The 12,441-nt window shown below is 65.0% G+C and overlaps 1 protein-coding gene across 1 annotated transcript in view; it reads left to right on the top strand.

Annotated features, from left to right (window-relative positions):
• SETDB1 (SET domain bifurcated histone lysine methyltransferase 1) overlaps positions 1–12,002 on the top strand; it is a 40,371-nt gene extending 28,369 nt beyond the window's left edge. The window contains 8 exon segments of the mRNA XM_064175947.1: positions 344–513; positions 1,960–2,648; positions 3,275–3,303; positions 3,690–3,822; positions 5,965–6,124; positions 7,628–7,839; positions 9,433–9,521; positions 11,796–12,002. Coding sequence (XP_064032017.1) covers positions 344–513; positions 1,960–2,648; positions 3,275–3,303; positions 3,690–3,822; positions 5,965–6,124; positions 7,628–7,839; positions 9,433–9,521; positions 11,796–11,913 — 1,600 coding nt within the window. The 3' untranslated portion in view covers positions 11,914–12,002.
• The last annotated feature ends 439 nt before the right edge of the window (positions 12,003–12,441 follow it).

Genomic DNA, 12,441 nt, shown 5'->3' with positions numbered 1-12,441 from the left:
CTTCCAGCCCCTCCCTATCCCCCTTCCTGCCCCTCCCTGTCCCCCCTTCCAGCCCCTCCCTGTCCCCCCTTCCAGCCCCTCCCTCTCCCCCTTTCCAGGCCCTCCCTCTCCCCTTTCCAGACCCTCCCTCTCCCCCTTTCCAAGCCCTCCCTCTCCCCCTTTCCAGACCCTCCCTATCCCCTTTCCAGGACCTTTCCTCCCACTCTCTGCCCTTCCCCACCCCCTTTGCTCAGCTTCTCTTTGCAGCCTCCTTTGGCGTCTCCGCTTTCAGCACCGCTTTGCCCCGGGGCTGCTGCTGCCCGCTGCGAGCTGTGCCCTGCTCCTCCCCTCCCCTCCCCTGCAGGGTGTACGAATGCAACAAGCGCTGCAAGTGCAACGTCAACATGTGCACCAACCGCCTGGTGCAGCACGGCCTGCAGGTGCGGCTGCAGCTCTTCAAGACGCAGAACAAGGGCTGGGGCATTCGCTGCCTCGACGACATCGCCAAAGGCTCCTTCGTCTGCATCTACGCGGGTAGGACCCGGCCCTGCCCCCGCCCTGCCCGGCCCTGCCCGGCCCTGCCCAGCGCTGCCAGCTCCGCAGGCTCCCTCGTTCCCTCCCTCGTTCCCTCCCTCGTTCCCTCCCTCGTTCCCTCCCTCGTTCCCTCCCTCGTTCCCTCCCTCGTTCCCTCCCTCGTTCCCTCCCTCGTTCCCTCCCTCGTTCCCTCCCTCGTTCCCTCCCTCGTTCCCTCCCTCGTTCCCTCCCTCGTTCCCTCCCTCGTTCCCTCCCTCGTTCCCTCCCTCGTTCCCTCCCTCGTTCCCTCCCTCGTTCCCTCCCTCGTTCCCTCCCTCGTTCCCTCCCTCCTTCCCTCCCTCCTTCCCTCCCTCCTTCCCTCCCTCCTTCCCTCCCTCCTTCCCTCCCTCCTTCCCTCCCTCCTTCCCTCCCTCCTTCCCTCCCTCCTTCCCTCCCTCCTTCCCTCCCTCCTTCCCTCCCTCCTTCCCTCCCTCCTTCCCTCCCTCCTTCCCTCCCTCCTTCCCTCCCTCCTTCCCTCCCTCCTTCCCTCCCTCCCTCCCTCCCTCCCCTCCTCCCCCTCTTCCCCTCCCTCCCCGAGCATCCCATCCCCGCAGGAGCCTCCCAATCTCCTCCAGCCCCTCCCTTAGCAGCCCGTCCCAGCAGGAATCTCCTCCCGGAGCATCCCATCCCAGCAGTAGCCTCCTAACCTCCTCCAGCCCGTCCCCGAGCATCCCATCCCATCAGGAGCTTCCTACCCTCCTCCAGCCCCTCCCCGAGCATCCCATCCCCGCAGGAATCTCCTCCCCGAGCATCCCATCCCAGCAGGAATCTCCTCCCCGAGCATCCCATCCCCGCAGGAGCCTCCCACCCGCCTCCAGCCCCTCCCCGAGCATCCCATCCCCGCAGGAGCCTCCCACCCGCCTCCAGCCCCTCCCCGAGCATCCCATCCCCGCAGGAGCCTCCCAACCTCCTCCAGCCCCTCCCCGAGCATCCCATCCCCGCAGGAGCCTCCCAACCTCCTCCAGCCCCTCCCCGAGCATCCCATCCCCGCAGGAGCCTCCCACCCGCCTCCAGCCCCTCCCCAAGCATCCCATCCCCGCAGGAGCCTCCCACCCACCTCCAGCCCCTCCCCGAGCATCCCATCCCCGCAGGAGCCTCCCAACCTCCTCCAGCCCCTCCCCGAGCATCCCATCCCATCCGGAGCCTCCCACCCACCTCCAGCCCCTCCCCGAGCATCCCATCCTATCCGGAGCCTCCCACCCACCTCCAGCCCCTCCCCAAGCATCCCATCCCCGCAGGAGCCTCCCACCCGCCTCCAGCCCCTCCCCAAGCATCCCATCCCCGCAGGAGCCTCCCACCCACCTCCAGCCCCTCCCCGAGCATCCCATCCCATCCGGAGCCTCCCACCCACCTCCAGCCCCTCCCCAAGCATCCCACCCCTCCCCCACCGCCTCTCGGTGCCCGCAGGGAAGATCCTGACGGACGACTTCGCGGACAAGGAGGGGCTGGAGATGGGCGATGAATACTTCGCCAACCTGGACCACATCGAGAGCGTGGAGAACTTCAAGGAGGGCTACGAGAGCGACGCCAAATGCTCCTCCGACAGCAGCGGCGTGGACCTGAAGGACGACGAGGAGGAGAACACAGGCACGGAGGAGCAGGAGGAATCCAACGAGGACAGCTCCGACGACAACTTCGGCAAGGACGAGGACTTCGGCGCCGGTTCGGTGTGGCGCAGCTACGCCACCAGGCGCCAGACCCGCGGCCAGCGCGACCATGGCCCCTCCGAGACAGCCTCCAAGGACTCCGGCCCCCAGCGCCAGCTCAGCCACGAGGAGGGGCCAGCTGCGGCCCCCTGCAAGCTGCCAGGCACCGAGGAGACCCCCAAGAATAAAGTGGCCTCTTGGTTGAGCTCCAGCGGCATGGCTGAGGGCTTCCAGGAGCAGGATTCTGCCTCCTCCTGCAAGCTGAGCGAGGAGGGAGGAGGAGGAGGAGGAGGAGGAGGAGGAGGAGGAGGAGGAGGAGGAGGAGGAGGGGGAGGAGGAGGAGGAGGAGAGGTCAAAGCTGCCAAGACGGAGCCGCAGGGGGAGAGGGAGAAGAGTTCTGCCCCTGCTTTGCCCGAGCCAAAGGAGGAGCTGAAGGGGGTGAGGAAGGAGGTAAGAGGAGAGGGAGGGATGGGGGAGGTGGGAGAGTTGTGCCCCTCCCCAGCCCCTGCCCCTGCTGCTTTCAGCTGGGCACAGCTGGGGGCTGGGTCTGCAGAGGGCATTTGGGGGTTGTGGTTTGGGAGGGCTTTGGTCGTGGCAAGAAGCTCTTGGGGAGAGCCTGGCACAGGTTGCCCAGGGAGGTTGTGGCTGGAGGGAGCCTTGGTGGAGGTGTCCCTGGGCATAGCTGGGGGCTGGGTCTGCAGAGGGCATTTGGGGGTTGTGGTTTGGGAGGGCTTTGGTTGTGGCAAGAAGCTCTTGGGGAGAGCCTGGCACAGGTTGCCCAGGGAGGTTGTGGCTGGAGGGAGCCTTGGTGGAGGTGTCCCTGGGCACAGCTGGGGGCTGGGTCTGCAGAGGGCATTTGGGGGTTGTGGTTTGGGAGGGCTTTGGTCGTGGCAAGAAGCTCTTGGGGAGAGCCTGGCACAGGTTGCCCAGGGAGGTTGTGGCTGGAGGGCTTGGCCTTAGTGGAGGTGTCCCTGGGCACAGCTGGGGGTTGGCACTGGAGGCTCTTGGAGGTCATTTCCAGCCCAACCCAGTCTGGGTGCTCTGATCTTAACCTCCTCTGCTTCTCCCCTTGGCAGGAACCTGAGGAGCCAGGCAAAATTCCTGGGTAAGGCTCCTGGCATTGTCCTTTCCCTGCTGTTGTCCCTGGCCAAAGATGTCTGGGAACGAAGCTCTGCAGCTCCAGAGCTGCCTCTCACCCCTGGCACCTTGGGCATGCCCAGCTCTGGGCCTGGCCCCAGTGCCTCTACCTTATCCTGGGGCCACTCCTCGAGGAGGGACCTGCAGCTGTGTCCTGGCAGCTGTGTCCTGGCAGCTGTGTCCTGGCAGCTGTGTCCTGGCAGCTGTGTCCTGGCAGCTGTGCCCTGCAGCTGTGCCCTGCAGCTGTGTCCTGGCAGCTGTGTCCTGGCAGCTGTGCCCTGCAGCTGTGCCCTGCAGCTGTGTCCTGGCAGCTGTGCCCTGCAGCTGTGCCCTGCAGCTGTCCTTTCCCCCCAGGCTGACCGAGCTGGGCAGGATGTATGGCTACAACCCCAGCCCCCCCAAGCTGGAGGGGGTGCAGAGGCCACTGAGCAAGACAGCACTGCTGCAGAGCAGGAGGCACTCCCTGCCCGTGCCAGCCTCCACCGAGGTAAAGCAGCTGGCACCAGCCCCTCCCACCAGCATCCCCACCCCCAGCATCCTCCCTCTCCACCATCTCCCAGCCCCTCCCACCAGCGTCCCCACCCCCAGCATCCTCCCTCTCCGGCATCCCCCAGCTGAGCACTGGTACAGGGCACTCCCTGCCTGTGCCAGCCCCCACTGAGCTAAAGCAGCTGGCACCAGCCTCACACCACCCCCCCCCACCCAGTATCCCCCTGCCAGCATCCTCATAGTGTCCCTCCCTGGCATCTCCCAGCTGTGCCCTGGCACAGGGCACTCATCTCCCAGCTGAGCACTGGTACAGGGCACTCCCTGCCCGTGCCAGCCCCCACTGAGCTAAAGCAGCTGGCACCAGCCTCACACCACCCCCCCCCACCCAGTATCCCCCTGCCAGCATCCTCATAGTGTCCCTCCCTGGCATCTCCCAGCTGTGCACTGGCACAGGGCACTCATCTCCCAGCTGAGCACTGGTACAGGGCACTCCCTGCCTGTGCCAGCCCCCACTGAGCTAAAGCAGCTGGCACCAGCCTCACACCACCCCCCCCACCCAGTATCCCCCTGCCAGCATCCTCATAGTGTCCCTCCCTGGCATCTCCCAGCTGAGCACTGGCACAGGGCACTCATTTGCCAGCTGTGCACTGGTACAGGGCATTCATTTGCCAGCTGTGCACTGGCACAGGGCACTCATCTCCCAGCTGAGCACTGGTACAGGGCACTCCCTGCCTGTGCCAGCCCCCACTGAGCTAAAGCAGCTGGCACCAGCCCCACAGCATCTCCCCCCCTGCCAGCACCCCACAGTGTCCCCCCCTGGCATGCCCCAGCTGAGCCCTGGGGCAGAGCTTTGTGGCTCTTTCCTGGGGCAGGGGGAGTTGATTTCCTTCGTGGTTCTGTGGTTGAGGAACTGATCCTGGGCTGAGCTTTGTCCTTTGGGGCTGAGCTTTGCCTTTGGGGCTGAGCTTTGGCCTTTGGGGCTGAGCTTTGGCCTTTGGGGCTGAGCTTTGGCCTTTGGGGCTGAGCTTTGGCTTTGGGGCTGAGCTTTGGCTTTTGGGGCTGAGCTTTGGCCTTTGGGGCTGAGCTTTGGCCTCTGGGGCTGAGCTTTGGCTTTTGGAGCTGAGCTTTGGCCTTTGGGGCTGAGCTTTGGCTTTGGGGCTGAGCTTTGGCCTTTGGGGCTGAGCTTTGGCTTTGGGGCTGAGCTTTGGCCTTTGGGGCTGAGCTTTGCCTTTGGGCTGAGCTTTGGCTTTTGGGGCTGAGCTTTGCCTTTGGGGCTGAGCTTTGGCCTTTGGGGCTGAGCTTTGGCCTCTGGGGCTGAGCTTTGGCTTTTGGAGCTGAGCTTTGCCTTTGGGGCTAAGCTTTGCCTTTGGGCTGAGCTTTGGCCTTTGGGGCTGAGCTTTGGCCTTTGGGCTGAGCTTTGCCTTTGGGGCTGAGCTTTGGCCTTTGGGCTGAGCTTTGGCCTTTGGGGCTGAGCTTTGGCTTTTGGGGCTGAGCTTTGCCTTTGGGGCTGAGCTTTGGCTTTTGGGGCTGAGCTTTGGCCTTTGGGGCTGAGCTTTGCCTTTGGGGCTGAGCTTTGCCTTTGGGGCTGAGCTTTGGCTTTTGGAGCTGAGCTTTGCCTTTGGGCTGAGCTTTGTCTTTTGGGGCTGAGCTTTGCCTTTGGGGCTGAGCTTTGGCTTTTGGAGCTGAGCTTTGCCTTTGGGCTGAGCTTTGCCTTTGGGCTGAGCTTTGTCTTTTGGGGCTGAGCTTTGCCTTTGGGGCTAAGCTTTGGCTTTTGGGGGTCTCCTCCCATCCCTGCAGCCCCCATCCCAGAGCTCCTCCTGGTGCAGGCTGCTGCTGGCTCAGCCTCTGGGCTGTGAGTGGAGCTCCTGTGCTGTTTGCTCTGCTCACACAAGGCCTTGGGCAGCCTGACCCAGCTGAGAGCTGTCCCTGCCCGGGGCAGATGAGCTCTGAGCTCCCTTCCCACCCAGGCCATGCTCTGATTTTGTCACTGTGGAGTCCTCCTCTGTGAGCCTCTTCCAAAAGGGCCTCCCAGAGCTCAGAGAGCAAAATCCGAGGAGGGGGTGGGAGTTGGGGGGGGACACACCCAAGGGAGCCCTGCAGAGGGCTGCAGAGGCCTGGAGCTGTTGTTGCCTCCCTGCAGGACATCCTGACCCTGTCCAGCAGCACAGAGAGCGAAGGGGAGAACGGGCAGGGGGCAGCAGGGCAGCCCCAGGGCACTGCCAACGACAGCGACGACATCCAGACCATCTCCTCTGGCTCTGAGGAGGAGGAGGAGAAGAAGAACCCTGCAGCTGGCTCAGGTGAGGAAGAGGGGAGAGGAAGAAGCCTTCATCTGGGCCAGGTGAGGAAGAGGGGAGAGGAAGAAGCCTTCAGCAGGCTCAGGTGAGGAAGAGCAGGAGAGGGAGTAGTGAGCTGGCTCAGGTGAGGAAGAGGGTGAGAGGGAGAAGCCTTCATCTGGGCCAGGTGAGGAAGAGGGGGAGAGGAAGAAGCCTTCATCTGGGTCAGGTGAGGAAGAGCAGGAGAGGAAGAAGCCTTCATCTGGCTCAGGTGAGGAAGAGGGGGAGAGGGAGAAGCCTTCATCTGGGCCAGGTGAGGAAGAGGGAAGAGGAAGAAGCCTTCATCTGGCTCAGGTGAGGAAGAGGGGGAGAGGGAGAAGCCTTCATCTAGGCCAGGTGAGGAAGAGGGGGAGAGGAAGCCTTCATCTGGGTCAGGTGAGGAAGAGGGGGAGAGAAAGAAGCCTTCATCTGGGTCAGGTGAGGAAGAGGGGGAGAGGAAGCCTTCATCTGGGTCAGGTGAGGAAGAGGGGGAGAGAAAGAAGCCTTCATCTGGGTCAGGTGAGGAAGAGGATGAGAGGAAGCCTTCATTTGGGTCAGGTGAGGAAGAGGATGAGAGGAAGCCTTCAGCTGAGCACGGCCTGGAGGGCAGGGCCAGGCACGGCAGGAGTGGGGCAGGAGGGCTGAGGCTGTGCCAGGCTGGCAGAGGCCTTGGGCAGCCCTGGGCAGGGCAGGGGCTGGCAGCTGGAGCAGCTTTGGGCTCCCTCCCAGCACAGCCTTCCCCTGGTCCACAGAGCAGAGCTGCTGCTGCAGGCAGGGGCAGGCAGGAGCAAGGCTGGGGCTGGAGGCCCAGAGAGGTTGTGGAGCCTCCTCTGGGGGCTTTCAAGTCCTGAGATCCTGCAGGGCTCTCCTGGGGTCTCTCCTGCAGCCTCTCCTCAGGGCTCTCCTGAGAGCTCTCCTGCAGCCTCTCCCGGGGTCTCTCCCGGGGTCTCTCCTGCAGCCTCTCCCAGGGTCTCTCCTGGGGTCTCTCCTGCAGCCTCTCCCGGGGTCTCTCCCAGGGTCTCTCCTGCAGCCTCTCCCAGGGTCTCTCCCGGGGTCTCTCCTGCAGCCTCTCCCGGGGTCTCTCCCAGGGTCTCTCCTGCAGCCTCTCCCAGGGTCTCTCCTGGGGTCTCTCCTGCAGCCTCTCCCGGGGTCTCTCCCGGGGTCTCTCCTGGGGTCTCTCCTGCAGCCTCTCCCAGGGTCTCTCCCGGGGTCTCTCCTGCAGCCTCTCCCAGGGTCTCTCCCGGGGTCTCTCCTGCAGCCTCTCCCAGGGTCTCTCCCGGGGTCTCTCCCAGGGTCTCTCCCGGGGTCTCTCCCGGGGTCTCTCCCAGGGTCTCTCCTGCAGCCTCTCCCAGGGTCTCTCCTGCAGCCTCTCCTGGGGTCTCTCCTGGGCTCTCAGCTCCGGGGGCTGCCTGCAGCCTGCCCCTCGGGGCTGTCCTGCAGGGGCTCTGCTGGCAGGCTCGGGCAGGGCTCGCTCCTCTCTGCCAGCAGGGCCCCCCAAGAGGCAGGTGGCAGTGAAGTCCACTCGTGGCTTTGCCCTTAAGTCCACCCACGGCATCGCCATCAAGTCCAGCAGCCTGGCAGGGGGCGAGAAGGGCGAGGGGGCAGCGGCACACAGGACCACCAGGCAGTTCTACGACGGGGAGGAGTCCTGCTACATCATCGATGCCAAGCTGGAGGGCAACCTGGGCAGATACCTCAACGTGAGTGGCACCACAGCACCCCTGGTGGCCCGAGGAAGGGCAATGGCAGGGCCACAGCCAGAAAGCAGCCCAGAGCCAGGGTGCCCAACAGCTACATGAGGGTGGGGGAGAGCAGTTTGTGTCCCTCAGTGCCCCCTGAGTGCCCTCATGGCAGCAGTTTGTGTCCCTCAGTGCCCCCTGAGTGCCCTCATGGCAGCAGTTTGTGTCCCTCAGTGCCCCCTGAGTGCCCTCATGGCTGGGATTTGGATCCCCTCAGGGTGCCCAACAGCTACATGAGGGTGGGGGAGAGCAGTTTGTGTCCCTCAGTGCCCCCTGAGTGCCTTCCTGGGAGCAGTTTTTGTCCTTCAGTGCCCCCTGAGTGCCCTCATGGCAGCAGTTTGTGTCCCTCAGTGCCCCCTGAGTGCCCTCATGGCAGCAGTTTGTGTCCCTCAGTGCCCCTTGAGTGCCCTCATGGCTGGGATTTGGATCCCCTCAGGGTGCCCAATAGCTACATGAGGGTGGGGGGAGCAGTTTGTGTCCCTCAGTGCCCCCTGAGTGCCTTCCTGGGAGCAGTTTGTGTCCTTCAGTGCCCCCTGAATGCCTTCCTGGGAGCAGTTTAGGTTCATGGATTGAGTCCCAGAGCCAGGCAGGCTGGCAGAGAGCTCCAGGCTCAGCCATGCCAACCTCTCCCCAAGCCCTGCCCAACCAACCAGACCATGGCACTCAGTGCCCTCAGCCAGCCTTGGCTTCAGCACCCTCAGCCATGGGCACTGCACCACCTCCCTGGGCAGCCCATGCCAGTGCCAATCACTCTCTCTGCCAACAGCTTCCTCCTCACACCCAGCCTCAGCCTGCCCTGGCACAGCTTGAGAGTGCTGGGAGGGAGCTAGGGTTGGTCAGGCTGGAGGAGAGAAGGCTGCAGGGAGAGCTCAGAGCAGGCTGGCAGTGCCCAAAGGGGCTGCAGGAGAGCTGGGGAAGGACTTGGGACAAGGGCTTGGGGTGCCAGGAGGAGGGAGAAAGGCTCTGAGCTGGGAGAGGGGAGGCAGGAGGAGGAAATTCACCCCCGGGAGGCTCTGGAACAGGTTCCCCAGGGAGGTTGTGGAGGCTCCAAGCCTGGAGGTGTTCCAGGGGCTCCTGCTGCTCCTCTCCCCTCTTCTACCTCGCTCCTCCAGCTCCCCCTCTCCCCCCCTGCTTCCCCTCTCTCCTCTCCTGCTTCCCCTCTCTCCTCTCCTGCTTCCCCTCTCTCCTCCCCTGCTTCCCCTCTCTCCTCCCCTGCTCCCCTCTTCCCCCTGCTCCCCTCTCTCCCCCCTGCTCCCCTCTTCCCCCCGCCTCTTCCCCTCTCTTCCCCTGTTGCCCCCTCTCGCCCCTCCTCCCCTCTCCCCCCTCCTCCCCTCTCCCCCCTCCTCCCCTCTCCCCCTGCTCCTCTCTCCCTGCCACAACCCCCTGCTCCCCCTCCCCTGCCCTCTCCCCTGCTCCCCCTCCCCTGCCCTCTCCCCTGCCCTCTCCCCTGCCCTCTCCCCTGCCCTCTCCCCTGCCCTCTCCCTGCCCTCTCTGCCCTCTCCCCTGCCCTCTCCCCTGCCCTCTCCCTGCCCTCACTGCTGCCTCTGCCCACAGCACAGCTGCAGCCCCAACCTCTTCGTGCAGAATGTCTTCGTGGACACTCACGACCTTCGCTTCCCCTGGGTCGCTTTCTTCGCCAGCAAGTGAGTGAGAGCAGCCCCAGGCTGCCGCGGGGGGAGGGGAGCTCAGGGCCAGCCCCTGCCGGGGACCCCTCCCCCCTGCCCGCCTGCCTCCAGCCCTCCCTCGGCCTGGCCTTGAGCCCCCTCCAGCGAGGGCAGCTCCCCCCGGGGGGGTTCCTACTCCTGCTCTGCTGCCAGCCTGAGCGGGCAGGAGCTTGGCCAAGGACCCTGCTCTGCTGCAGGCTCTGCTGCCACCTGCACAGCCTCAGGCCCTGCCAGGGCTGGGTGGGTGCCAGCCCTCACCGGGGCCATGCTGGGTGCCTGCCCTGTGCCTCTGGGGCACTGCTGTGGAGCTCACAGCAGAGACTCCTTAGGGACCTTTGGCCCTGCCTGCCCCCAGAGCAGCACAAGCAGCAGCCCTGGGCTGGGCTGGGCTGGGCTGAGCTGGATTGGGTTGGGTTGGGTTGGATTGGGCTGGGCTGGGCTGAGCTGGATTGGGTTGGGTTGGGCTGGGTTGGATTGGGTTGGGTTGGGCTGAGCTGGATTGGGCTGGATTGAATTGGGTTGGATCGGGTTGGGCTGGGCTGAGCTGGGCTGGATTGGATTGGGTTGGGCTGGGTTGGGTTGGATTGGGCTGAGCTGGATTGGGCTGTGCTGGATTGGGTTGGGCTGTCTTGGGTTGAATTGGGCTGAGCTGGGCTGGGCTGAGCTGGGTTGGATTGGGTTGGGCTGGGCTGAGCTGGGCTGGATTGGATTGGGCTGTGCTGGATTGGGTTGGGCTGAGCTGGATTGGGTTGGGCTGTCTTGGGTTGAATTGGGCTGAGCTGGGCTGAGCTGGGCTGGGTTGGATTGGGTTGGGCTGGGCTGGATTGGGTTAGGCTGGATTGGGTTGGGCTGAGCTGGGATGGATTGGATTGGGTTGGGCTGGGTTGGGTTGAGCTGTGTTGGATTGGGTTGGGCTGAGCTGGGCTGGATTGGATTGGGTTGGGCTGGATTGGGTTGAGCTGTGTTGGATTGGGTTGGGCTGAGCAGGGTTGGATTGAGTTGGGCTGTCTTGGGTTGGGCTGGATTGGGCTGAGCTGTGTTGGATTGGGTTGGGCTGAGCAGGGTTGGATTGAGTTGGGCTGTCTTGGGTTGGGCTGGATTGGGCTGAGCTGAGTTGGGTTGGGGTGGGCTGGATTGGATTGGGCTGAGCTGAGCTGAGCTGGGCCGAGGTCAGATGGCAGCAGAGCTGTGCCCTCCACTCTGCCTCAGAGAGTCAGAGCATGGTGCAGGGCTGGGAAGGGACCTCTGGAGCTCATCCAGCCCAACCCTCCCTGCCAGGCCAGGGGCACCCAGGGCAGGGCACCCAGGGCCACACTCAGGTGGAGCTTGGAAGTGCCCAAAGGAGGAGACTCCACACAACCTCTCTGGGCAGCCTGCTCCAGGCCTGCAGCACCCTCACAGCACAGAAGTTTCTCCTCATGCTGAGGTGGGACCCTCCTGGGTTCCACTTTGTGCCCCTTTGCCCTATCACAGGGCACCACTGGGCAGAGCCTGGGCCCTGCTTCTTGCCCTCCACCCCTCAGACGTCTGCAGCCACTGCTCAGGTCCCCTCTGGGGCTGCTCTCCTGCAGGCTCCCAGCCCCAGGCAGGGCTCAGCCTTCCCTCCTCAGCCTCCCAGGCAGGACTCAGCCTTCCCTCCTCAGCCTCCCAGCCCCAGGCAGGGCTCAGCCTTCCCTCCTCAGCCTCCCAGCCCCAGGCAGGGCTCAGCCTTCCCTCCTCAGCCTCCCAGCTCCAGGCAGGGCTCAGCCTCCCAGGCAGGGCTCAGCCTTCCCTCCTCAGCCTCCCAGGCAGGACTCAGCCTTCCCTCCTCAGCCTCCCAGCCCCAGGCAGGGCTCAGCCTTCCCTCCTCAGCCTCCCAGCCCCAGGCAGGGCTCAGCCTTCCCTCCTCAGCCTCCCAGCCCCAGGCAGGGCTCAGCCTTCCCTCCTCAGCCTCCCAGCTCCAGGCAGGGCTCAGCCTCCCAGGCAGGGCTCAGCCTTCCCTCTTCAGCCTTCCAGCCCCAGGCAGGGCTCAGCCTTCCCTCCTCAGCCTCCCAGCCCCAGGCAGGGCTCAGCCTTCCCTCCTCAGCCTCCTTCCAGTCCCCTCAGCATCCTCACACCCCTCCTCAGCTCCCAGCCCCTCTCAAACTGGGGGTCCCAGCATCCAGCTGTGACCTTGCTGGGGCAGAGGAGAGCAGGCAGAGAGAGCTCCTCTGGCCCCTGCTGGCTCAGGCCTGGGCTCCTGTGCCATGCCCTTGCTGCTGTCTCCGTGCCCAGGAGGATCCGTGCTGGCACCGAGCTGACCTGGGACTACAACTACGAGGTGGGCAGCGTGGAGGGCAAGGAGCTGCTGTGCTGCTGTGGAGCCATCGAGTGCCGTGGGAGGCTGCTGTGAGCCTGCCCTGCTGCCTCTGCCTCCCCCTGGGGGCTCTGCCAGGGCCAAGGCTCTGCCAGGGCCAAGGCTTTGCCCGGGAGGTGTCTGTGCGGCTGGCACAGGGCTGAGCGCTGCCCCCGCAGCTCCTCCTGCCCCATGGCACCAGGACCTGGAGCAGCTCCTGGGGGCCACGGTGGGGGGGAGGGGAGGGAAGAGAGAGGCTCAAGGCTGAGGCTGTGAACTTGGCTTCTGCCACGGCCTGGGGTGGGGGGGAGGGGAGGCTCCAATCAGGCCAAGAGGGGACAATGCCACCCTGGGAGGGGACAGTGCCCTCCTTGGCACCGTGGGCCAAGCTCTCAGCCCAGCCCTTGCCTGCTCCCTGCCCAGTTCCAGGCACTCAGCCCCGGGGGCTGCTGAGGCTTTCCAGTCCCTGCAGCTCCAGGGATGGAGCCTGTGGGGCCTTGGGCTGGGGTGGGAGCAGGGCTGGGGGCAGCAGCTCCTGCTTGGGTCCCTCTTGCTGGGCTGCAGCAGCAGCTGAGCTGTGCCAGG

Source organism: Pogoniulus pusillus, chromosome 43 (genome assembly GCF_015220805.1).
Source record: "Pogoniulus pusillus isolate bPogPus1 chromosome 43, bPogPus1.pri, whole genome shotgun sequence".
Classification (NCBI taxonomy): Eukaryota; Metazoa; Chordata; class Aves; order Piciformes; family Lybiidae; genus Pogoniulus; species Pogoniulus pusillus.
The sequence above is the reverse complement of the archived record's forward strand: the minus strand, read 5'-3'. Positions and strand labels throughout refer to the sequence as shown.